Source organism: Suncus etruscus, chromosome 12, assembly GCF_024139225.1.
Source record: "Suncus etruscus isolate mSunEtr1 chromosome 12, mSunEtr1.pri.cur, whole genome shotgun sequence".
Lineage (NCBI taxonomy): Eukaryota > Metazoa > Chordata > Mammalia > Eulipotyphla > Soricidae > Suncus > Suncus etruscus.
The window spans coordinates 90,264,666-90,291,985 of record NC_064859.1 but is presented as its reverse complement, the minus strand read 5'-3'; the positions used below and the strand labels follow the sequence as shown (position 1 = coordinate 90,291,985).

The window sequence follows — 27,320 nt, the reverse complement described above, 5'->3', positions numbered from 1 at the left end:
CCTCTGCAGCTCATGTTTTCTTCCTCATGTTTGCCTGAGGGAATATTCTTGGAAGAGGCACCTTGAGGGCTAGTCACCCAATTTGCGAACACAAGAAAACCATGATCTGCTGGCCTGAGAGATCATACTTGCGGGCTAGGCACTTGCCTTCCATATGACTGGCAACCACAAGCCTGATTTTTATAATTTTGGGGGGGAGGGGCCACACCTGGCAGTGCTCAGGGGTTACTCCTGGCTCTGTGCTCAGAAATCACTCCTGGCAGGCACTGGGGACCATATGGGATGTCAGGATTCTAACCACTGTCCTGTGATAGGCTGTGTGCAAGGTAAATGCCCTACCACTGTGGTATCTTTCTGGCCCACAAACCTGATTCTTATCCCAGGTGTCTCACATATGGTCCCCCAACCTCCAACAGGGGCCACCCATCCCTGAACACAGGGCCAGGAAAAGGACCTAGCACCAGAGGATATGGACCAACCCCCAAGCCCATGACCTTTTAGCATGTTCTTGTCCTTTACATATTTTAATCCAGAAAATAATTGGACTCTGATTAGATATTTGACAATCATATATTACCAAAAATAATCCAGAGGCATCAAAAGAGGGAATTGAAGGACTGGAGCAATAGTACAGTGGGTAGGCATTTGCCATGGGCAATCCAAGCTCGATTTCCATCATCCCATGTGATCCCCTAGGCAACTCTAAGTGTTCCTGCTCTCCTAAAAAAAGGAGTTGATGACAAGGGTCCATAGAGGTGTTCCGGGGGAAAGTCAGCATGAGCTTCATCGTGGGGCCTAATTGTGGCAATGAGGAAAATAATAGACCCTCAGAGAGAGCCCCTGAGAACAGGGGCCTTGGGAACCACCTCAGGTGTCCGTTGCAAGGGGGATGCTAGAAAGAAGGAAATCTTGCTTGTGCTTGAGGCCATGTTTTAGACAGTTCTGGTCACCAAGTTCTTCTGAAATCCATTCTTTCTTGTTGGTTTGAAGATTTGATTTCCTGTCTCCCCTTCTCTCCTCTGCCACAGAAATCCCCTGCAAAGAAGCTGAGCCATGCCATTAGTAAATCTTTGGGATGTGTGCCCACGAGAGAGCCCCCGCACCCCATCTTTCCCGAACAGCCGGAGAAGCCACTTGACCTGGCCAACATCGTGTAAGTCCAGACGCTGGGCCCCATCTTGAGCTGAGTTTTTTTCTCTCATCTGGAAAACTTTGTGGGAAGGTGAAGCTTTGAACTTTGGGCTCATGAAATCCCCTCAGAGCTCTTGAACCCATTGCCCTTGTACAGTCTCAGGAACTCGGGGCCTGAGTGAACCCCCGTTTGCTGGTGGTGACTGCCTGGCCATTCCATGCTCAGAATTTCCCCCTTCACCCCACAGTTGAGACCCTTCACTGCAGCCCCTCACCCCTGGGAGGACATAAAGATCAGTTTAGGCAGCAAGTACCAGGAACACAGTGTACTGAGAGGAGGTCGGGACACGGAAGATTATACTCTATAAATAAAACTTGGGTTTGTGTATTTTTAGTTCAGGTTAAGTAAGTGAAATCCAGGGGAGCAGAGGGGTACAGAAAGAAAGGGAAGTGAGGTGGCAAAGGAACAAAAGACATTTTCTGGGCCCGGAGAGATAGCACAGCGGCGTTTGCCTTGCAAGCAGCCGATCCAGGACCAAAGGTGGTTGGTTCGAATCCCGGTGTCCCATATGGTCCCCCGTGCCTGCCAGGAGCTATTTCTGAGCAGATAGCCAGGAGTAACCCCTGAGCACCGCCGGGTGTGGCCCAAAAACCAAAAAAAAAAAAAATAAAATAAAAAACAAAAGACATTTTCTTCTGCCTTTTATTTATGTAGTTCGTTTCGCTTTTGCTTATTTTGTTCTGTTTTGTGGGTTTTGTTGTAAATACTCTGTGGTACTCAGGAGCCACTCCTGACTCTGTGCTGCATTTGCTCTCAAAAGTGTAAAACCTCTTTGGGGTGACCATGTGGTGTTGGGAATTAAATCCAGGCTTTTCACATGCAGTGCCGGTGCTCAGCCTGGCCATCCTAAGTGGATTTGTTCCCTCTAAGTGAACATTTTAATTAGCTACATGCTGCTGGTTAAAAGTGATGGTTTGTTTGTTTTTAGTTTGGGGTCCACACCCGGTGTTGCTCAGGGTTTACTCCTGGCTCTGCGCTCAGAAATCACTCCTGGTCGGCAACACGGCCATTGTGGGTGCCAAGGATCGAACCTGGGTAGGCTGTGTGCAAAGCAAGCTCCCTACCTGCTGTGCTATGTCTCTGGTCCCACATAATGGAATTTTGCAATAGGCTCACACCTGGCAGTGGGCACAAGGGCACATGGTGCCAGGGTTCCAGCTCGGGTCTCATACATGCTAGGCGTGTTCTCCTGCACTTGAGCTCACCCAAGCCCCAAGGTGGTAGAGTTTTGGACCGTCAGTTGCTTGGAAGTGTTGCTGTCGGTGGAGGCATTCATTTTCGACTCCCACCTTCATGGAAGGGAGTTTGACAGAAAGGATTCTCAGGGCTCTTGACGTCTTTTCTTTTCCCCGTGCAGTAAGATATTAAAATAGGACATGCATATGAATTGAAAATTCTGCATACTCGGAGGCTCTAATGAAGTGCACCCCATCCACCCACACTCCCCTGTGCTCTGCGTGGGCTTGAGAGCCACTAGAGGTTCCTTTTCCCAACTCTGAACAAGCTGTCGTAAGCACAGTTTCTTGACCTGCATTTGGGGTCCTGTGTGAGGTGTGAAGACCCCAGTTCATCTTTAACTCTGAAGGAGCCCAGCCCAGTTTTTCATAATTATTCTTTCATTTCCTGAGTTAGGTACCTTGGTGCTTTGATTACTTATTTGTTTGTTTTGGGGGTCACCTGGTGATGCTCAGGGATTGCTCCTGGTTCTGCACTCAGGAATTAATCCTGGCATGCTTAGGGGATCATATAGGGTGTCAGGGGCCAAATCCCAGTCTAACATTTGCAAGGCAAGCGCCCTACCTGCCATGTTATGTCTCCAGCTCACCTTTATGCCTTGAAACCATAATCTTGGTTGTGGTGGCAGAGAGAGGGAAGCCTCCATTCTTCTGAGGCTGGGAGTCAGACTTGAGACCTCATCCACCCAGGTAGTCGTGTGCTCCACCACAAGCCAAATCCTGAGACCCCTCAATATTGTCCTTAAGCTCTGTCTCTGTTATTTCTTTCTATTCCACCATGTAATCGAAGGGAACTAGATTAGATTAGTCTCTTTCCTCCTGTCTGTAACTTCGATGTCTGTGTCACTCTTTTATATTTGACAGCACCAGTCAGAACTGATGGTCTGTAGCCATCATGAAGTCTTCTGAGTCACAGCTTAAACCTGCCAGTTTGTGACAGTGTTACAGTGTCACTGGACCCAGGTGGTGTGAAGGTGCTGGTGGTCCTTTTGTGCCATCACAGTGTCCATGATCTCTGTGACTACACTTCCCACAGCCCATCTCTGAGTGTTCATCTCTGAACACTCCCAGGCAGGCCCCAGTGGTTCTGTCATAGATGGACTTTCTTGGACACTTGACATGCTTGTTTATCCTTCTGTCTCCTGTTACTACATTTCACTGTCCAGTCATCAAATTTTGTCTGCCAATTCTTTCTTCCCCCCCAAAAGTGGAGAATAACCTCTTTGTGAAGCCTTTAAAAAATTGTGATATTATTACTAAAAAATAGGGTGCAACAGCACCAGAGAAATAGCACAGCAGGAAAGGACACTCTCCTTGCACTCAGCAGACCCTTGTTCAATTCCAGCGCCCCCCCCCCCATATAGTCCCCCAATCCCGCCAAGAGTGATCCCTATGTACAGAGCCAGAAATAAGCCCTGAGCATCACCAGGTGTGGCCCAAAAAGAAAAAGTGGGGCACAATGATTATGTATGAGGTGGTAACATTTAGGCCACGAACTCAGAGTATCTTCCTGTGAACACAGACGTCTTCCCCTGCCAGCAGCTATAGTGGATCTTCCTTCTCACGTTTAATCTTTTTGTTGCTTAGAATAGTTCATATTTTCTCTTACTTGTTAGTGTTCATCTTTTTTTTTAATTTGTATTTATCATCTCTGAGTGTGGGGGTTTACATCCTGTGGTGTGTGAGGGACTGTATGATGCCAAGCATAGACCCCAGGACTTTTGCACAAGCCAATTACATGTCTCGTGACCAGAGCCAAATGGACATTATTTTATTACACCTAAAATAAAAGACCCTTGCCAGCTCCTAGTAATAGCTTCATCTTGTCTTTGCTTCCTCATTCTCCTACTTCCTCTTCCTCCTGCATCATTCCTTTTTCTTTCTCTTGCTTAATTTTTTTAAAACTACCCCTTTCCATTTTTTTTTTGTTGTTGTTGTTGTGGTGGTGGTTTTTAAGTACATTGGTTCATAGCCATTTTTTCTCAAACTTTTCTCCACTGCCAACCCTGTTTTTTTCCTGTGACTCATCTGCCCTACCTGCTGGCCCTCATGCCCAGGCCCCCTATTTATGCAGTTTTCACCGTTGGTCCATGTGGGATATTCTAGGAGGCCCCCAGTGAGAAATGCTGGACTAATATTTAAGTTTCATTCTGCCATCTGTGTGGACTGCATTGTAATCACGCCTAAAGTCTGCTTTGCATCTATCACCCAACAATTGATCTCTTTTATGTGGTTCATCTGCCCCATTCCCCTACTCCTCCTGATGACCATCAAGCTTTGTTTCTACCTCACTGAAAGTTTGTTTTGTTTGTCCCTTTGTGCTAACACATGTGAATAAAATTATCATTCTTCATCTGACTTATTTCGCTTAGCATATATATGTCTTTTATTTACCTGGAATGGATTTTCATCTATGAGGTGATACAGCCTATCTGATTCTCTGTCTCTTTGCATTTGAGTTTATTTGAGTTTGTCTCTGGTTTATTTATGGATAATCTGTCATTTCCTGCCACCATTGTCTGCAGTGGGTTTTGCAGAGAGGCAAGGGCTGGTGGCACCAGACAAGGCTTTCTGGTCTTTTCCATTGGCTAGATCTTACCTGTGCCAGTGTTTTGCTGTCCTCATGGCTTTCAGGGATAAATTGACCCTATTCAGGGAAATCTGGTCTGTTCTTTTTCTTTGCTTTTTCATATAAATTAAAAAATCACCTTCCTGAGTCTCCCAGGAAATTTGTTGGACTTTGATGAGAAATTCATTGATTCTAAAGATCAAATTAGGAAGAATTTGTAGTATTAAATTCATTCATTATTCAGCCTTCTGTTAATGAAATGTTTTTCCACTTATCTAGATATCATACAATTCCTTTCAGTAGTCATATAATATTTTGCTTCAGACGGTCTTCTTTAATGTTACATTAATTTGTTGTCATTATTGCAAATAGTACTTTTTTGCTTGTTGTGTATTTTGGGAGGGTACACCACTGTGCTCAGGGCTCTGTGTTTTGGGATCATTCCTGGCTGTGTTTGGGGAACTTGATATGAGATGTTGAGGAGTGAACCAGGATCTGCTGCATGCAAGGCAATGCCTTAACTTTTTTAAAAAAAAAATTGAAACCATTGTGATCTACAAAATCCTTCATAGATGAATTTCAAATATATAGTGAGTCAGAGCCATACCCACCACCACTGTCGACCTCCCTCCAATAATGAAATGAGAGTGCATCTTCTACCACCACCCTCTGCCTCCTGGCCTGCCAGTGTAACAGGCCCATTTAAATTTAGATTGTTAAAGTTTAGGTCTCTTGATTCAATGGTCATTGACTTTGGCTTCGATATTTAGTTCTGTTCTTATTTTTTTCCTACCAATGTTTTAACTCTTGTACTGTGTCTTTGCCCCCCCCACCCCAATAATACTTTTTTTCTACAGATTTTTTGGGAAGTATAATTTATATGCAATAAAGTGCAACCACTTAAGTGGCGTGTTTTACCAAATGAGTTTTGGCAAGTGTATGCAGTTGTATAAATAGTGTCTCATTTTGAATCTTGGCAGTTGTCGGTGTATGGAAATGCAAATATTTTAGTATTTTAATCCACTATCTAACCATTTTGCTTGTTTTTTACTTCTATAATTTGTACTTAAGTTTTTTTAGTTTTCTATAATTATATCACCTGCAAATAAAGGTAGATTTGTTTCTTACCTCTCACTCCTTGTACTTTTAAATATTGATCATATTTTTTAAATTTAGGTCTTAATTTGCTGGCTGTAACCTCCAGTACAGTACTGAGTAGAAATGGTATAGTATGTTATTCATGTTACTTTTAGTTCTTGTCCCTTTGGGGACTCCTGAACGCAAAGACATCATTTAGTATGTTATTTGATGAAATGATTTATCAAGTAAATTTTTTTTTATTCCTGACTGAGTGTGCTTTATTTTTGCTTTGAGTTTTTAAAATTCATTAATATTTCTGCATTAAGTTTATTATATGCAGTTATTTAGTATTGTATTTTTTTTGGGTCTCACCCAGCAGCGCTGATGGGTTATTCCTGGCCCCACGCTCAGAAATCGCTCCTGGCAGGCTCAGGGGACCATATAGAATGTCGGGATTCGAACCACTGTCCTTCTGCATGCAAGGCAAATGCCTTACCTCCATGCCATCTCTCCAGCCCCTATTGTGTGTTATTTTTAAATTAAAAATATAACTTTGTCATTGGTGATGGGAATGTTGCACTGGTGATGGGTGGTGTTCTTTACATGACTGAAACCCAAACACAATCATGTATGTAATCAAGGTGTTTAAATAAAATATATTTAAAAAAAAAAGGGTGAGATGGCGCTAGAGGTAAGGTGTCTGCCTTGCAAGCGCTAGCCAAGGAAGGACCGTGGTTCAATCCTCTGGCGTCCCATATGGTCTCCCCAAGCCAGGGGCAATGTCTGAGCACGTAGCAAGGAGTAACCCCTGAGCATCAACCCGGTGTGGCCCGAAAAAATATATATATATATTTAAAAAATATAACTTTGTGAGGGTCCACACCTGGAGATAACTCATTGGGTTATGTTGTCCTGGGCATCGAACCTAGGGCCTCATACCTGGCAGGTATGTGCTCTCCACTCAAACCACTCAAACATTTTAGTCCTATATTGTTGGAACACCCATGCATTCTTGGAGCAAATACAGTTGACCTTTTTAATTGATTGCCCAATTGCAGTATTAATGTTTTGATTAGATTTTGGCTAGGTGCTTATGAGTTAAATTGTTCTGTAATTTCTCTTGGTTTTCTTGTTTTTAAAATAAACATTGACTAACCATTTATTTAAGCTATGTAGAGCCCTAGCTTGACATTGTCTAAGATGTCAGCCACACAACTTAAATGACTCTTAAGTTCTCAAAATGCGACTCCAGATTTGAGATATGTTTCAGGTGTAAAATAAACACTGGGGATATTGACTCATTACTAAGTATATTTTATTGATCACAGTGGATTTTCTATTGGTGTTCTGGACACGTCGGGTTAAATAAAGCATATTATTAAAATTAAGAAAGAAGGGGCCGGGCGGTGGTGCTAAAGGTAAGGTGCCTGCCTTACCTGCGCTACCCTAGGACGGACCACGGTTCGATCCCCCGGCGTCCCATATGGTCCCCCAAGCCAGGAGCGACTTCTGAGCGCATAGCCAGGAGTAACCCCTGAGCGTCACCGGGTGTGGCCCAAAAACCAAAAAAAAAAAAAAAAAAAAATTAAGAAAGAAATCAGTGAGTATCCTGTTCTCCACAATTCTTCCCTATGGTATTACTTTAGTAAATAATATATATTTGAGGTTTATCCAGAAATCTTTGACTATATACCACAGGTGCTGCTTTTGACAGACTCAGTCTTTAGAAAATCAGCCCTTAGTTTCATGGTTCAGTCCAGGATGGAGGAGGTGTTACCTAGAATCTGTTGTGCATTGGCGCATAGGACATTCAACAAGGGTTCCACTGCTTCAGTTTCTAGATCCACCATCTGTTGGTAAAGGCCTTTGGATTGGTTCTCATATTGCCTTCTATTTAGATGTCTCTCAATTGGTTCCTTTGGTTTGCATGTTAAAAAGATGTTTCCCGGGGCCGGGAAGGTGGCGCTAGAGGTAAGGTGTCTGCCTTGCAAGCGCTAGTGTAGGACGGACCGCGGTTTGATCCCCCGGTGTCCCATATGGTCCCCCCAAGCCAGGGGCGATTTCTGAGTGCATAGCCAGGAGTAACCCCTGAGCATCAAACAGGTGTGGCCCAAAAAACAAAACAAAACAAAAAGATGTTTCCCATTGTCTCCTCATCTGGCTTTTCCCCCTCCCCTTGGGGGTGGGCTTTGTTTTTCCTAATAAAGGCTGCTGTGGTTCCACTTGGTGGAGCTAACAGCTTGCAGTGTTAGTTTCTGGCCTGCTATTGAGAGCAGTGGTTCTGTACCCCAAGCCATAGCCAGGAGCAATTTCTGAGCACAGAGCCAGGAGTAACCCCTGAGCATCACTGGGTGTGACCCCCCCCCCAAAAAAAAAGAACGGTGAACTTTAGAGATATAGCCATGTATGCAGTCACATGTTCCAGGAGCTGCTGAACTCAGATCCAGTAGGTGGCATCTCAACTGGGCTGTTTATATGCCAGCCGAAGCGGATGTGGGTGGAGCACTGGGCCTTGCAGCGAGGTGAGGACTCCACCTGCCTCCATCCCAAGAAGGTTCCAGAAATGTGGGTGTAGAGATTGAGTTTACCTTGTTTGGCTCAGTTGTGGCAACTCTCCCTCTAAATTATTCTTAAGTCAAGAATACAATAACTGGGGCTGGAGAGATAGCATGGAGGTAGGGTGTTTGCCTTGCATGCAGAAGGATGGTGGTTTGAATACCAGCATCCCATATGGTCCTCTGCCAGGAGCGATTTCTGAGCTTAGAGCCCAGGAGGAACCCTTGAGCACTGCCAGGTGTGACCCAAAAACAAAAGCAAACAAACAAACAAAAAAACAAAAACAAAAAAAAAAGAATGCAGGCCACTTGGCAAAAGGCCTATTTAGTATTCTTGTTAGATTCCAATGAAACTTTGAATAATACATTTTATTTTTGATGTGCTTAGGACTTTTTTTTCTTTTTGGGTCTTGCCTGGCTGTGCCCAATAGCTTTGTACTCAGGAATTACTCCTGGAAGTATACAGGGGACCATATGAGATGCCAGGGATCAAATCCATGTTAGCCATTTGCAAAGCAAGCACCCTACCTGTACTATGCTCCAGGCTCTCAATAATTTTTTTTAATTTTTAATTTTTAATTATGAGAACAAAGATGCAAAGAAAGAGGACAAGGTAAAGTTACAGTGGAAGGACAATCACCCATAACATAATTCTCAGAAGTCCCCTTGCTGATATCTTAACTTTGAACTTTCAGCCAAAGAACATTAAGATAAATAAAACAGAATCCATGTACAATTACTTTGTCCCTCAAGTCCCCAGATTGTAACACATTATATTTCTTAACAGCACACAAGGCAATCTAAAGCCATAAAACTTACGTAACTCCTTAAACATGAGAGGCATAGTATTTTTTACATTTCCTGTACATGCATATTAGCTTGTTAACCTCAAATTTTAAATGTTTTTTTTAAGGGATTAGAGTCAAAGGAGCACAATAAAAACGGTGTTAGAGTGGCAATTGTTTGCATAGGCCCACCAAAATATGAGGGGCATGGAAAGGAATAACCTTGGCCTAAATACAAAGAGACCCTACCCCTGAAGTTTCCTGGCATAAGACCAACTCTAGGCTCCAGGCAAGCTAGATCGTCCAACCCAAGACATTGTCTATAGTGCCAACACATTTTTATTTTTCACACAGTCTCTGTTGTTGGTATCATGTTTCTGTATTAAAGATCCTGGAATCTGTATATCCTACATTGAAGTCAGGGCATGGGTGTCCTCTCGTTTTACCTCACAATTAAAGGGTAATGCAGGAAGCCCTGTCCTGTAAGCAGGTCGTTGTTGTTGTTAAGTCTTCTCAGTGTTAAGGGAAGTCTCTTGAGCAGGTTGATGTCTGAACAGTGGTAGGGTCTTCCGTGGTAGAGGATTGCTTCCAAGTGATATTATAGACAAACCTGGATGTTTTGTGGATGGCTTCCCTGGTTCAGGGGTGAATGGAAAATGCCCTTTCTTCTGAGGCCTGTGCCAGATCGTTATGTCAATGTTCAGCGTATAAGGTCCCTTTGCACTACAAGATTTGTGTGTTCCAATCTCTATTAGATAGGATCTTATTTGTATGTATAGTATTTTCCCATTTTAATGTGCCTATGCAAAAAAGGAGCAATGCCAAGTGGCGTTATTGGCGCATATGGGGGCTGTAAGAACAAGTCCAACAATCCCCATGACATGGTTCAATCATAAACATTAAACTGGGGGACTCTTTCACCAAATTTCCTTGTTGAACAGTTCATAAAGAGAAGATAAAAAGTGGTTAGAATCATCACTGTATAAGGGAATATTTAGTAAGACTTATAGCTGTCAGAGAAAAAATACAAAATAATTTTTTTTGTTTTTTTGGGTCACACCCGGCGGTGCTCAGGGGTTACTCCTGGCTGTCTGCTCAGAAATAGCTCCTGGCAGGCACGGGGGACCATATGGGACACCGGGATTCGAACCAACCACCTTAGGTCCTGGATGGGCTGCTTGCAAGGTAAATGCCGCTGTGCTATCTCTCCAGGCCCACAAAATAATTTTTAATGTCCTTTTAAATGTGATTATTGTAGGTTCTCACCTACATTTACCACATACCAATGGTTCCCACATCTGATGGATACCAGGATCACTCAGCTTTAAAAAGTATAGATTCCTACGTTAACTGAATTAGTATTCTGAGGTGACTGGAATCTGTCCTTTGAAAAAGTTTCCTTTCAGATCATTTCAGTTTGTAGAACAGTTTCTTTCAGAAAAAAGAGATTTTAGCTATAAACAATAAGCTTAGAATTCAGTGTTAAGAATCCAAAATGCGGGGCCGGGTAGGTGGCGCTGGAGGTAAGGTGTCTGCCTTGCAAGCGCTAGCCAAGGAAGGACCGCGGTTCGATCCCCCGGCGTCCCATATGGTCCCCCCAAGCCAGGGGCGATTTCTGAGCACATAGCCAGGAGTAACCCCTGAGCGTCAAACGGGTGTGGCCCAAAAAACCAAAAAAAAAAAAAAAAAAAAAAAAAGAATCCAAAATGCAAATAGAGTACAACTAAAATGCACATTGGTGAAGAGTAATTTCTAACTCTTTCTTAGATTTTTTTTTTAATTTTTGAGCCACATCTGGCAGTGCTCGGAAACTACTCCTCGCTCTGTGCTCAGGAATTAGTCCTAGTGGGCTAAGGAGTCCATATGGGAAACTGGGGATCAAATATGGGTCTTTTACATGCAAGAATAGCTCCCTACTTTCTTTACTATCATTTCAGCCCTCAGAAAGGTCTTTTTTTAATTTTATTATTATTATTTTTATTTTTGGGTCACACCTGGCAGTGCTCAGGGGTTACTCCAGGCTCTACTCTCAGAAATCACTCTTGGCAGGCTCAGGAGACCATATGTGAAGCCAGGATTCGAACCACCGACCTGCATGTGAGGCAAATGCCTTACTTCCATGCTATCTCTCTGGTCCTTTGTTTTAAGGGTTTTTTAAATTCTCAAGTTTAAAATATCTTTGTCTCTAAATATGTTTGCATTTATTGTTTTTTCTTTTTCTCAGGTATGATAAGAATTTAAGTTTATTTTTTTTTTGAAAACCTAACTTTTTCTCAGTTCCTTTTTTTTTTTTTTGCCTGCTGATTTTGGAAGGAAGGTTAATTCACCCATTCTTTTAGTAGTTAAGTACCCACTTTGCAGATCTGAGAAAGAATTGCCATCATCTCACTACATTTATTTGTCCTGAATATGGGTAGTGACCTTCTGGCAGATTTAGAGAAACCTTTGCGGAGAGTAATGCCTACCTTGAAGTCTTAGCATTGCTGCTGAGGTAGGTTTGAGGAGAGCCATGGGAGGATCTTGTTCAGTTATAGAGGAGCTTGCTTGGTCATAGGAGCAGAACTTGGAGCAAAGAGGTTGCAGTGTCAGGTAAATGCTGCCTCGGAGTTAAACATTACTCAGAGTTGAGGGAAGCTAATAAAGAGTGATATGTTGGATTTTTCATTAAAAAAAAAAATCCAGTGGAAATGGGAGCCTGCACAGATAGAAATAAAGCCAGAGAGAGGGTTTTCAGAAGCTGTTGAGAAAGGGCCCTTTTGGCAGTGCCAGTGGTACTGCAGGTGGAAGAACATTTGCAAGCACATCACAGAAATCTTTGATTCTGACATTCTGCATGCCTAGAAATAAGATTAAAGCTTCATTGGAGGGACTGGAGCCTTGGTGCAAGTGGTGGGGCATTTGCCTTGCATGTGCTAACCTAGGACAGATCGCAGTTCTATCCACCCATGTCCCATATGGTCCCCCAAACCAGGAACCATTTCTGAGCGCATAGTCAGGAGTAACCCCTGAGTATCAAAGGAGTGTGACCCCCCAAAAGAAAAAAAGTGCCATTAGAGGAGTCAGGGAGATAGATGGTACAGGGGTGTCCCCCATTTTATCCCTGACCACATATGCCCCTTCCCCCACCTAGCACCACTAGGTGTGGCCTCCCAGGGTTCCTGAGCACAGTGTGGGAGCTACCCCCCCAAAAAAAATTGGAAATGAAACCAGGTACAAGATAAAGACAATTTCAATATTAATTGCTGATATTTCATTATTGACACAGTATAGAGATTAAAATTTTTTGAGCATTTAGGTGACATAATTACAATAATGTTATCATTTATAACATTGGTGTACATAGTCAGTACTCCTTCACCAAAGCACCCAGAATCTTCTCCCGTGTCCCTCTATCACTTATAGGCCTTTCCATTCCCTTCCACTGTTTGGTAGTCCGAGTTTTGTCATCCAGTACCAAAGATTTATTCCATTTTTCCTTTTCTCTGGTTTTGAGTGGGTTCATCTCATAACTGCCCCTGTTCTCTCTGACTTACGTCTCTTTACCCGACTGAGCCTCTAGTTCCATCCATGTTGCAGCCAACGGCATGATTTCATCCCTTTTCGCCACTGTGTAATATTTGATTGTGTGATTACGCATACTACAACTTCTTTATCCATTCCTCCTAATGTTGAACATTTGGATTGTTCTCATATCCTGGCTCTGACGCTAAGTAAGCCCTGCATTAGGTGTGCTTGTATTTCTTTGAATTAATGTTGGTGTGTTTTGGTGGTAGATGCCAAGAAATGGAATCACTGGGTCCAATGGGAGAATCGTTCCTACTAGTTTGAGGCCTCTGACTATGGCCTTCCTTGGAAACTGAGCTGGACAATGTCCTCCTCAGGAGTGACAAGGACTCCTTGTTCACTGCACCTTCTCCTCTTCCCAACACTGGTTGTTGCCCATATTTAGGTATACCATATTTTTCGTACCATAAGACACACCTTTTCTCCCACAAAAAGATGGGGGAAAATATTTGTGCATCTTATGGAGCAAATGCTGCCTGAAGCTGAAGCCTGAGTGTTAAAAAAATTTTTTTTTAATTTTCTGATGTAAAAAAAAGTTAGGTAAATGTGTTTAACCAGCTGTGGACTCGCATATTGTAAATATACTTCAGCCTTCCAGGTTGGTTGCTCCCAGCCGCGGTCTCCTGATGGTGTCTCGCATTGCACCATTTGCTTTAGAATATTTAGTTTTGTGTTTTCCTCATCTAAAACCAACGTGCGTCTTATGGTCAGGTGTGTCTTATAGGGTGAGAAATATTGTATGTGCCAGTTCCACTGGTGTGAGATTAGCATTTCCCTGATAATTTGATTTGAATTTGATTCGCATTTCCCTGATAATCTGATGATGACGAGCATTTTCCCGTATGCCCACTGGCCATCTGGATGTCTCCTTTGAGTAAATGTTTGTTCCTCTTCAAGTCTTTGCAGATTTGAGTTTACTGACATTAATATCTTGACTGAAAAATAGACAGAAGATATGATAGAAGAAAAAGTAGATTAGAAACCAGGAGAGCAGTGTACTTCTCTGAACAACAGCAATAATCAAATTTATCTAATTATCTCAGATTGTAGATTTATTTATTTATTTTATTTTTGTTTTTTGGGTCACACCCGGCAGTGCTCAGGGGTTCCTCCTAGCTCTATACTCAGAAATCGCTCCTGGCAGGCTCTGGGGACCATCTGGGATGCTGGGATTCAAACTATTGTCCTTCTGCATGCAAAGCAAACGCCCTACCTCCATGCTATTGCTCCAGCCCCTCAGATTGTAGCTTTAGAAAACAGTGTTGAAAGCGCTTCTGAGTGAAGCTTCATAGTGAAATCTCCTCAAAATTGGGGGCTGAAAAACTAATAATAGTGAGTAATGCCTTACACATGACCATTCCTGATTTGATCCTTGGCATCACCTATAACACCCCATCTCAAAACTGCAAGGTTCTGAACCCAGCAGGTGTGGCCCAATTATTCCCCCTCCCCGAAAAAAAAAAAATTCTCTCACAGTCTTGAACTATAAAAACACTGGGGTTCTATCTTACTCCCCACTAAGTTCCCATTGCCAAAAAGATTAGCTGGTGTTTGTTGGACACTTAGAATGCTTTGAAAGAATGACAGATACTACCAGCATCTATGTAAACATGCCTCTGCCCCCCTTCTTCACTCACCCCACCCCCTTTTTGTGTTTTCCTTAAAACATAACGTCATGTACTTAGCAGTGCCTCAGGCCTCCACTAGATGTCAGGCATGCTTCCCTGATTGGGTCATTGTGTTCCTTTTCTGGTGAGTCGAGCGTATTGGGTAAACAAGGTTTTTCAAAAATCTTAAGACTTGTACTCAAAACAAAAACCAATGCACTTATCAACACTCCAGCAGCACTAGCCTAATTTCAAGCAATTTACTGTTATTTAGGGTCTAATTATCTAACCATATAGTACTTAGACCTAATTTATTTAATTAGTGGTTAATCATCGTTGCATTTCAGTTTATGGTTATTTATTTCTAAGTGAAAGCACAACTTCCTGATGCTGCCTTCTTATATTCCTCTGATTTCTAGCAAAGGAGAGTGTGGTGGGGGAAACTCCTGGAATTTAGTGACTTGTAAATGGGGTTGGCGGGCCACAGGTTAGCTAGACAATTCAGCCCGCCTCTGGTCCTTGTATCCTTCTATGATGATCATCTCAGAGCGCTTTTAATATTTTTAAGCGGCAGAAGAATGGCTAAAAGAAGAATTATCTCTTGAAACAGAAAAGGCTATCGTATGAAAATTCTATCAAATTCATATTTCACTGTCTCTCGGGAAAGGCTTTTAGGACTCAGCCATGCTTATCTGGGTACATCAGTGGCAGCTAATCAGATGGGGACATGGAGAGCCTAAAATGCATGTTATTTCTCTGCAGAAAAAAACCACCAGCCCCCACTCTCAGGAAGGATTGATTCCAAACCACACAGTGGGGCCTGGAGCGATAATGCAGTGGAAAGGGTGCTTGCCTTGGAGGGCCTGAACTGGGTTCTATCCCCAGCATGCCATCTGGTTCCCTGATCCCCACCAAGAGTGATTCTTGAGTGTAGAGGCAGGCAGGAGTAAGCCCTAATTTACTGCCAATTGTGGACACACACACACACACACACACACACACACACACTTCACACTCACATACACACACAGTAAAACTGTCTGTGGAAATCACTTGTATTCCTGGATATCCTTTTCTCTAACATCCCCCTCACTGCCTTTGGTTTGGTGGCCTGGTGGTTTTTTTCCATCCTGTAGTGGACTTTAGTTCATAGCTTGTTCTGTCTACTTTAGTCTGAGCATCAGGATACCTCGTTCTGTGGAAGCCAGACTGCCAAATAAATATGTAACATATTAAAACAGCCATGCCAACCCGCTTTCTCCACACCTTGCATCCGAATGGAATTCATGTCAGCGGTGAAAAAAATAATACTGTTGTTACTAACCTATAGTTATAAATTCATAATTTGTTTTTATTCTCGGTGCTTTTTTTTTACTTACTCTCGTGTTTCGTATCAAATCAGATGCTGTGTTGCTGTGTATGCGTTGCTTTGATTCCATCAAAGATGGCTCTCCTCTTTGTTGTTTAGTTCTTAAACCAACCTCGGAGTCTTTTCTTTTCTTGTTTTTGAACTTAAGACAACTACGCTCAGAACACTTAGTGTTCTCAGGGTCGGTGAACTTTTTAACAAAACACAGTGATCCTGCCCGTTTTGTTCTTATTAAAATGACTTGAAGTGGATCATTAGGAATCCAACAGATCAAGAATAATGTAAGGCTGTTCTCGTAAACTTAGGGGGAAAAAATAAAACCAGTCTAACTTGTTTGTATTGTTTAGTTACTGAGGCATTTTCAGGGAGCCTCTTTTAGGGTGATGGAGGGCTCAAGAGTGGCTTCAGTGAGATGAGGGACTTTCTGGTCATCTGTCCTGTGCCAATCCCAATCGTTCTGTGTGCAACATTTTTTTGTTTGTTTATGGACCACACTCAGTGACACTCAGGGGTTACTCCTGGCTACGTGCTGAGAAATCACTCCTGGCTTGGGGGACCATATGGGACGCCGGGGGATCGAACCATGGTCCGCCCTAGGTCAGTGTGTGCAAAGCAAATGCCCTACTGCTTGTGTCACTGTTCCAGCCTGTATGCAACATTTTTATAAGCCAAAAAAATTATTTTGACCGTTATTGAATGGCTTTCCTCTAATCCTGAGCAGACTGTGAACTCTTGTGACATTTGTCATAGTGATGAGGCCTGAAGTGAAAGCCGGGCAGCATGAATTTGGGAGACCGTACCTTTGGCTGTCACCTTGGATAGTCAGCCAGACAGTGGTGGGCGGGAATCTCCAGGTGTGCCCCATGAGCCCCCACCCCGCAGTGTGTTTTGTGAGGGGGCGTGGGTTAAAGTCCTCTCTGAGACAGGGGACGACTTGATGCTTTCCTTTTAGACTTCCATGTGTCACTGTTTAGTCAGCTGAAAGGAATCTCAGGTTCACTCCTGAGACAAGACCTCTCTGGAAAGTTGTCACCTTAAGCTCTGCCACAGGATGCCCTTCCCCACCCTGCCCTTTGTTGTTTCTGCTGTGACCAGTGGTCACACACTTCATTATGACATGGATCATGCTTGGGCATGTAGGCCTAGTCTGGGGAGCAAACTCGGGATCTCGCTGGCCTTTTACATGCACAGGCCCTCGACTGGTCTCATCGCCAGGATAATGCTCTGTCACTGGGCCCCACAGTCCCTAAAGGGTTATATAAAACCTGGCTCTCAGGCCTTATTTCATCTGATGTTGATGCTCTCTTGAGTTCCGCTGTGAAGGTTTTGAAGAACCAAGGTCTGCTGCAGTGTCAGGTCTGTTTGAAGAGACTTTATTTTATTTTATTTATTTTTGGTTTTTGGTCACACCCAGCAGCACTCAGGGGCCATTCCTGGCTCTATGCTCAGAAATCACTCCTGAGGGGTTGGGGAGATAGCATGAAGGTAAGGCATTTGCCTTGCATGCAGAAGGTTGGTGGTTCGAATCCCAGCATCCCATATGGTCCCCTGAGCCTGCCAGGAGTGATTTCTGAGCATAGATCCAGGAGTAACCCCTGAGCATTGCTGGGTGTGACCCAAAAACCAAATAAATAAATTAATTAATTAAAAAAATAAAGAAATCACTCCTGGCAGGCTCAGGGGACCATATGGGATGCTGGGATTCGAACCACCGTCCCTCCGCATGCAAGGCAAATGCCCCATCTCCATGCTATCTCTCCGGCCCCTGAAGAGATTTTTTTTTTTTTTTTGTGGTTTTTGGGTCACACCCGGCAGTGCTCAGGGGTTATTTCTGGCTCCAGGCTCAGAAATTGCTCCTGGCAGGCACAGGGGACCATATGGGGCGCCGGGATTCGAACCGATGACCTCCTGCATGAAAGGCAAACGCCTTACCTCCACGCTATCTCTCCGGCCCCGAGATTTTATTTTAATGCTTATTTTTATTGACCTATTTTTAAACTTTATTGATTGATTAGTTTTTGGGCCACACCTAGCTGTGCTCAGGGGTTACTTCTGGCTCTACACTCAAAAATCACCCCTGGCAGGCTGGGGAACCATATAGGATGCTGAGAATCAAATTGGGTCCCTCCCAGGTGGGCCGCATGCATGGCAAACACCCCACTGCTGTGCTATTTCTCTGGCCCCAATGCGTATTTTTATTGATTATTGGGCCACACTCAACAATGCTCAGGAATTATGTCTGGCTCTGCACTCAGCAATCACTCCTGATTGTGACCAAAGGATGCCAGGGATTGAACCTGGGTTGGCTGTGTGCAAGGCAAGGACCTGACTTTCTGGACCATTTAGCTCCTACCCTTTTCTGAGATCTTTTTTGTTGTTGTTTGTTTATTTTGTTTGGTTTTGGGCCAATGACACTTAGGGTTTAATCCTGGCTCTGAGCTCAGAAATTACTCCTAGCAGGGCTCAGAGTACCACATGGGATGCTGGGGATCAAACCCAGGTCTGTTGCATACAAGGCAAAAATATTCTCTCTGCTGTGCTATTGCTCTGGCCCAGAGGAAGGATGTGTTGAGAAGACTCCCAGGGCTCTGAAGCCGTGGCGTACCCCATCCAAAGTCTCTCGCTTTGTTGCTTCTATGATTTTGTAACCCCAGCTGTGGCAGGAGACAATTTTCTTAGAGCCTAAACTTTCGGTTATTCCTGCTTTGGGTGCGGCCTTGTTTGGCTCCTTGTTCAGCCAAGACCCCATATCACTGCTCACAAATTCTCATTTCCTTCCAGAAAGGGAAAATGTTCAGCAGCTGGAACACCTCTGGACCTTGCCCAAGGTCAGACAGTTCTAAATGGGAAAAGATTTGCCTCTGAATTGTCTGTGGGTTCAGGTAGGACTGAGGAGGCCCTCCTGTTCTCATAAACACACCCGCACACATAAGCAGCCATGTGGCACCGTGTACACGCCTGCCAGGGCTACCCCATGACCTCGGCTGCCGCATTGATGATGAAGTGAGGAGAAAGAAAGAGCCTTTGCTCCTGCGGCCCAGGGCCAAGCTCCATTCCAGGAGGGTGATTATTTCCAGCGGCTGCAGCTCTGGTCGCCACAGTGCCACCATCCCCGAGGGATCCTCCTCAGCCTGTTTGTTAGCAGCCACAGGACAAGCTGCTCTGAGACTCTCAGACTAGCAGAGCCAAGCCTCACTCTTTGGTGCATTTTTTTTTCTTTTTTTTTAAATTGTAGCAGAATACTACATGACTTACAGTTGACATCTTTAACCTTCCAGTGTTTGGTTCAGCTATGTGAAGTATGTTTAGTAAATCCCCAGATTTGTAACTTGGAAATCACAAATGTGGTCCCCCGCTTTCCCCACCAGCCTGGTCAACACCCTTCTGCTTTCTGCTCTAAACCTGACTCGCTGAGGGCCAGGGATGGAGCTCAGTGGTCACACACTGTCACTCATTCCCTTGTTAGCAAATTTTAAGGTCACTTTCACCTTTTGGTGAATAATGCCACAAAGCCAGTGTCTGTCGTATATTTTTCTCACTTTCCACTCTCAGGGCTTTGTATGAGGGGTGAAATGTTTGGATCAAATACTTGTCCCAATAACTGTAGTAGAATGCCTGTCTCAAATACAGGCAGGGGATGGGAAGGGGGTGGGGGGCTTTGGGAGTGTGGAATGTTACACTGGTAAAGGGGGACGTTCTGTTTGTGACTGTAATCCAGGGGTCTCAAACTCAATTTACCTGGGGGCCACAGGAGGCAAAGTCAGGGTGATCCTTGAGTGCAAAGTCAGTAGTAAGCCTTGAACATTGGGGGGTGTGACCCAAACAACTAAAACAAAACAAAAAAAGATTCTTCTAGGGCAGGGCCACAAAATGTTGTATGGAGGGCTGTTTGCAGCCCGCGGGCCGCGAATTTGAGACCCCTGCGTAATCCAACTATAATCATATTTGTAATCATGGTACTTAAAAAAATAAATAAATGCTTGTCCCATCCATTTATACACTGAGGCTGGTGGGTTACACCTGGCTCTGTGCTCAGAAATCACTCCTGGAAGGCTCTGGGGACCATATGGGATGCTGGGATTCAAACCACCTTTGGTCCTGGGTCAGCCGCTTGCAAAGCAAATGCCCTACTGCTGTGCTATCTCTCTGGCCCGAACACTTGTCCTTCTTATTCCTTGTCTTTTATTTTTTCTTTGGTTTTTTTTTTCTCTAAGTAATTTACTTAGAGAAGGGGCTGAAGCACATAGCACAGAGGTAGAGCATTTGCCATGCATACAGCTGACCAAAACAGACCTGGGTTTGATTCCCAGCATCCCATATGGTCCCCTGAGCATGCCAGGAGCAATTTCTGAGCACAGAGCCAGGAGTAACTGCTAAATGCTGCTGGATATACGCCCCCCCCCATGCCAATTTATCAATTTACTTAGAGAAGACAAAGGGCACCTTTTATTCTGACAGTTGTCATTTCTCCTTGTGGGCGTGACCTGCTTTTCATTTACTTAGCAGTATTTTAAGATACGAGTCATGGGAGAGAGCCATGTCTGAGAACAGGTTCAGAGAGCTTAGAACCCTCTCGTTAGCCAGAGAAGCTCCCTGCACTCTTGTCAGAGTTCCCTGCTAGCACCTTGAGCACCCACAGAAGCAGAATCACCGACCATGTAGTTTTTTGTGTCTGGCTGCCTCCACAGAACATAATCACTTTGAATTTATTCATGTTGTAGCAGATATCACTAGATCACTGCTTTCCCAGGCTGAAAATTCCCCATTGTGTGAAGTTCTCATTCTTGTTGATCTTTCACCATCCAAGGGGCCCTGGGCTCATTTCCACTCTTCTGACTGACAGTTACGCGCCTCACAAGTGTGAACTCGGCGTCCCTGTCTGCATTGATGTTTTTATTTCTCTTAGGGGTGTGGACCTAGTAGTAAAATCACAGGGTCATGCGAGTTAATTGTGCATTTAACTTTCTGTTTTCCAAGCCATACCTTGCAGTGCTCAGGGCTTACTCCTGGGTCTGCACTCAGGGATCAGTTCTGGAAGAGATCCAGATACTCTTAGGGATGCTGGAGATTGAACTTGGGTTGACTGTGTGTTCTGTCACTCCAGCTCTTTAAGAAGCTTCTAAACTGTTTGAATGGGACTATCTCATAGTCCATTCCCATTAGTAACATACACAAGCCCAGGCTTCTCCTTCCTCATTCCAGCATCTGATTGCTCTAGCGTGAGATACTTGTTCATATATCTTTGGCATGATAGCCTGTTTTAATCTTTTGCCCCTTTGAAACTCGAAGTTGTCTTTTTTTACATTTGAAGAGTCTCCACTTTTACAGAAATGTCACTAAGACCCATCAGCTCAGGTCTCAGTTTCCCCCTTGTTAATATTCTTCAAATGAACCAGTAGATAGAATTGGACTCCAGGTCTCACTGAGATTTTATCCCTTAGTTTCCCAGTGGTCCCCATCGTGTCCCAACTTCCCACACAGTCACATCACCTTTCATCTTTGTCTCTCCTTGCCCTCTTTGGACTCTGATAGCATCTTTTGGCCACTTTATAGGCCATTTGTCTCATTGAATTGCAAGAGTTCTTTATATGTTCTAGACATGTGATTTCTTTGTCTTTCCTTTTTTTTCTTTTTGGGCCACACCTAGCAGTGCTCAGGGGTTACTCCTGGCTCTGTGCTCAGAAATAGTTCCTGACAGGCTCAGGGAACCACATGGGATGCCGGAAATTGAACCTGGGCCTGTTCCAAGTCAACAGCATGCAAAACAAACGCCCTACCAGTGTGCTATCACTCCGGCCCCACACCTTGTCTTTCTGTTTTTTTTGTTTTTGTTTTTGTTTTTGTTGTTGTTGTTGTTTTTGTGGTTTTTGGGTCACACCTGGCAGTGCTCAGGGGAAACTCCTGGCTCCATGCTCAGAAATTGCTCCTGGCAGGCATATGGGAAGCCGGATTCGAACTGATGACCTTCTGCATGAAAGGCAAACGCCTTACCTCCATGCTATCTCTCCGGCCCTCTTTCTGTTTTCTTAATGATCTTTTTTTTTATTATTAATTAAGGTGCCATGATTTACAACATTGTTTATTATAGTTGTTTCAGGCATACAATTTTCCAACACCAAACCCAACACCAGTGTCTCCTCTCCCCTCTACCTATATCCCCAGGTTCTTTCCCACCCCCAGCCAGCCCCCTTAGCAGGTATGTAACAAATTTATCTCATATTACTTGCTCCAGCAATACTTAAAGGAATGGAAGATGGAATTACCAGAAAATAAATCAATAAAAGTCAATTTGTGATGTTTGCTATCTGATTTTAACCTAAATAAAGAAATATAAATAATTAATACAATATACCACCTATTTTCACTTGCATGCTAAGTTTTCAACTGTGGCGTCTAAAACATATTGCATTAAATTTTACTTTGTACTTGGAACTTACTATAATTATACATAAAAAGCCTATGATTTAAATCCCATGCTAATGTATTTTAGAAGTGCCATGATAAAAATGGCAAAACCTCCGAGTATAAAATTGATAGTAAGAGTGAAGAGAACTAAAAACATTTAGATGGAAAATTATGAATAGACTTACACAAGTATAGTGTTTTATTCCCAAGAATGGAAATATTTGTTTAATGACAGTAAATATTATATGACAGATACTACTTAAGTGTTTTCATTAATAAATAAAAGATAGCAATAAAATATCTAAATGTAAAAAAATTGATCAGGTATAAAACAGTCAATGTAAACAAGAAGTTAATTCATTATTGAAAAATGTTTAAAAAATGTATAAAATCCCTTGGCAAGCCACAAGTAAACATCTTTCTTAATTTAGTAGAGGGAACCCCTATGCATCATTAGGGGGTGCCATACTCAAGCCACATTGGAAAGATTCTTCTGTCCTTTCAAGAAGCTCTTGATGCTTTTTGGAAACTAATTTCAAGGCTCTGAATTCCCTAAGTTGTTGTCTGTCCTTGAAACTCTTGTGTTGTTCCTTCAAATTCAAATGATAATCTTAATTGGGTGGAGTATTCTTGGTGAGGTGTTCCATTTTGTTGAGATTTTGTACTAGATTTGTGCATGTCTTCTCCAGCTCATAGAGTCTCGGTTGATAGATCTGCTGTAAATCTTACGGTTTTTCTTTTCTATCTGAGTCCCGTTTTTTGATCTTGCTGCTTTCAAGAATATGTTGCTATCTTTGGCTTTTGTCATTTTGAGCACCAATGTTTTGGAATTTTCTTAATTGGGTGTTTTTTCACTGGGATTCTTTGTGCCCCTTTGATCTGAATGCCTGTACCCCTCAGTTCTGGAAAATTCTTATTGGTGATTAACTATTGTTTCTTCAACAAACTTACCTTCCTCTTCTTTGGAGACTCTGATTATTTTTATATTGTTCCTTTCAAACTCATCCCATAGTTCGCTGATATGTTGTTCATTTCTTTTTGGATTATTTTCCACCTTTATTTTTTATTTTTATTTTTTTTTGGTTTTTGGGCCACACCCGGTAACGCTCAGGAGTTACTCCTGGCTATGCGCTCAGAAGTCTGCTCCTGGCTTGGGGGACCATATGGGACACCGGGGGATCGAACCGCGGTCCGTCCAGGGCTAGCGCAGGCAAGGCAGGCACCTTACCTCTTGCGCCACCGCCCGGCCCCTATTTTCCACCTTTTTTTTTTTTTTTTTTGGTTTTTGGGCCACACCCGGCAGTGTTCAGGGGTTACTCCTGGCTGTCTGCTCAGAAATAGCTCCTGGCAGGCACGGGGGACCATATGGGACACCGGGATTCGAACCAACCACCTTTGGTCCTGGATTGGCTGCTTGCAAGGCAAACGCCGCTGTGCTATCTCTCCGGGCCCTATTTTCCACCTTTTGCTATTTCTTCGCAATTTTCTTCTTTTCATCTTTGAGCTCCTTGATCTTTTGCCCAGCTGTTATTATGCTCTTTAGAACATCTATTGAGTTTTTAAATCACTTATCATGCTCTTCATTTCTATCATTTCGGATTGTAGTAGTTTTCTTATTTTGACTCTTGTTTGTTTTTTGTTGTTGTTTTGTTTTTTGTTTTTGGGCCACATCCGGTGACACTCAGGGGTTACTCCTGCTATGCACTCAGAAATCACTCCTGGCTTGGGGGACCATATGGGACACCAGGCGATTGAACCGTGGTCCGTCCTAGGCTAGCTCGGCAAGGCAGATGCCTTACCACTTGCGCCACTGCTCCAGCCCCTTGATTCATATTTTTTAATGATTTGATGACTACCTACCTATGCCATAGTTTCTTTGAGATAGTTAAATATCCTCACCATAGTATCACTAGAGCCATTTTCAGAGGATTTACTGAGCTGCTTGGTGTTTGTGTCTCTGATATTATTTTCATTCCTGGAATTTAATGGGTTTCTGTGTGTTTTCCTCATCGATTTTCTTGTGTCCTTACTGTGCTGGAGAGTGAGTCTTTGTTTTTAGACCTGGTGGAAGATGCTGAGGGATTAGGCTGGGATGTTCTCTTTTCCATCTCTATCCATCTTCACCAAATGAAAGGAAGAACAGGGGACTGGAGTGGTAACACAGTGGTAGGGCATTTTTCTTGCATGCAACTGACGCAGGATGGATACGGGTTTGATCCCTGGCATCCCATATGGTTCCCCCAAGCCAGGAGAGATTTCTCAACGCAGAGCTAGGAGTAACCCCTGAGCACCATCGGGTGTGGCCCAAAAACCAAAAAAGAAAAAAGAAAGAAGAAAGAAGAACTGTGAAAGTGTGTACTTGGCTAAATAGATCTGTTGAGCAGCCACATATGTGGCTAGACGCTTCAGAAGCTGTGGCATGGACCACTTAATATGGCGCCGATCAGATGTGGAGGCTTCTGGGAACAAGTTAGAAGTAAAGGACTCTTTCTGATGTCAGCCAAAGTTAATGGTCTTTCTGAAGAGAGAATATGTATTCTAAAGACTCCCAGCTTCTTTTTTTTGTTTTGTTTTTTTGTTTTTGGGCCACACCCTGTGAGGCTCAGGGGTTACTCCTGGCTATGCGCTCAGAAGTTGCTCCTGGCTTCTTGGGGGACCATATGGGACGCCGGGGGATCGAACCGCGGTCCGTCCTAGGTTAGTGCAGGCAAGGCAGGCACCTTACCTCCAGCGCCACCGCCCGCCCCGACTCCCAGCTTCTTAATGTGTTTTATGGAGTATGGATCTCAAACATCTGCCCTGCCCTACAGTCACAAAGATTTCTTCTTGTTTGCCTTTAAAACAGTAGTTTTTACCACCAGTACATGGGCCAGTGCTGGTCCCATGCATTGGTTTATAAGTTTTGTGTTAGAAAAAGTGCAACATGAGACCAGATTTTGTATGATGGAAGCCCAGATTAGATCCCTGACACCTCATAGCCATCCAAGCATTGCTGGAAGTGACTCCTGAGCACATAGCCAAGTATATCCCCTAACATCACTGGGTGTAGAAAAATAAATGAGTAAAAGTTTGGATTGTATGGAGTACAAACCTGGCCCCCAAACACCAGTGAGTGCTGGGATTTTTCTGCTGGGATTGTTCACTGTGAGGCCTGAAGCACCAGTGGCCCATCATGCCTGCTCTAGTATTATAGGGTCTGGTCTCAAACCCCTGGGCATTGCTTATAAGTCCTCTTTTAAGGACTTTATAGTTTTAATACTTATATTTCAGTATATAATCTAATTTTGTAGTAAGTTTGAACTTCTGTGTATGGCTTGAGTGAAAGGCTTGAATTCTGGTTTTGTGTGTGAATATCCATGGGTTGTCTGAGCCCTCTTTGTTGAGACCAACTTTGTCTTTTTGATTGCTGTAGCTCCTTTGTCAAAATTAGCTCATCTTTGGGACTGGAGAGAGAAGACAGCAGGTAGCCTTACACATGGCCCTCTCAGATTTGTTCCCCAACTACATATGATTTCCCAAGCATGCCAGGAGTGATTCCTGAGTGCAGAGCCAGGAATAAGTCCTAAACATAGCAGGGTGTGGCCCAAAATCCAAAAAGAAAAAATACTGGTTTATTATATATATAAGAGTTTTTGGAATTTTTATTTTATTATTTCTGGAATTGTAAAGCTCTGTTCACTGAACTGTATTTCTGTTTGTTCTTCATGCTCATTCCACTTAATCTTGATTACTCTGGCTTAATTTTTAACCAGTTCATGTAAACCATCTCCCCTGACCCCCATTCTGTGCCTTTGCAGTTCCATATAAATTTAAGGATACGGCCATCCACTGTAACAAAAAAATCTGCTGGATTTTTGCTAGGGAGTCCATCAAATCTATAGATGAGCATTTTTCCCCCTCTCTATCCCTCTTTTCTACTCTCCTACTCCCTTGTGTTCTTGTCTTTTCCTTACTTTGGGCATCTTGTTTTGTTTCGTGCCTTCTTTGTTCGCATTGGACTAGCTACTCTTATCTAGACCACATTGCATATATTTAACAAATCTTTCCCAACACCCACAGCCATGGATATATATTTCCTATAATCCAATTCACATTTACACCCGGATTTAATGTTGATAATGTTAGTGAAATTTTCACTGGAGAGTTTTCAAAGATACTCCTCTTTCTGTGCAAATGCATGATGCAAATTAACTTTCTAAAAGAGTACTAGAGGTATAGAAAGAAAATTTTCAAAGCCAGGGAGTTAGCTCAAAGGATCAGCGAGCATGCTTTACATGCTGAAATTCTGGATTCATTCCCTGGCATTGCATGGATCCTGGAGAACCAATGGGTCTGTTTCTTCCCCCAAAAACAAAAAGATTGAAATAAGAAAACTTGGGGCCGGAGAGATAGCATGGAGATAAGATGCTTGCCTTGCATGCAGAAGGACATGGTCCCCTGAGCCTGCCAGGAGTGATTTCTGAGCGTAGAGCTAGGAGTAACCCCTGAGAGCTGGCCAGGTGTGACCCAAAAAAGAAAAAAGGAAAAAGAAAACTTAGAACAGTTAGGATCTGATCATTGAGTTACCATGTTTTGTTTGGTTTTTCTTTGTGTGGTACTAGCCTCACAAATCCAGGGCAAGTCAAGTGCTTTTCCACTGAATCTCATTCCCTGCTGGGCCTACTCTATTGTATCATCCCAGTTAGGCCTTTTCTGTTTTATTCCATCTTTGACTTCCCAGAACCCTCCAATAAAAGGCAAAATCTACAGAAATCTCCACCGCCCCCAAAATCTTGCTTCTGGCACCCTCTCAAAGGGTTATTTTCTTTTCTTGTTGGTCTCTAATTTTTTTGTATATTTGTTTGTTTTTTTTTTTGGGGGGGGGTCACACCCAGCAGCACTCAGGGATTACTCCTGGCTCTACACTCAGAAATCATTCCCGGCAGTCTCGGGGGACCATATGTGGTACCGGGATTCGAA

General features: G+C 43.3%; 1 protein-coding gene across 5 annotated transcripts in view; it reads left to right on the top strand.

The window, feature by feature from the left end:
* DTNB (dystrobrevin beta) overlaps positions 1–27,320 on the top strand; it is a 263,193-nt gene that overhangs the window by 142,011 nt on the left and 93,862 nt on the right. For all 5 annotated transcript variants that reach the window (XM_049784478.1, XM_049784477.1, XM_049784475.1 and 2 more), the window contains exon 9: positions 1,029–1,153. In XM_049784478.1, the coding sequence (XP_049640435.1) occupies positions 1,029–1,153 (125 nt within the window). The remainder of the gene's footprint in view (positions 1–1,028; positions 1,154–27,320) is intronic.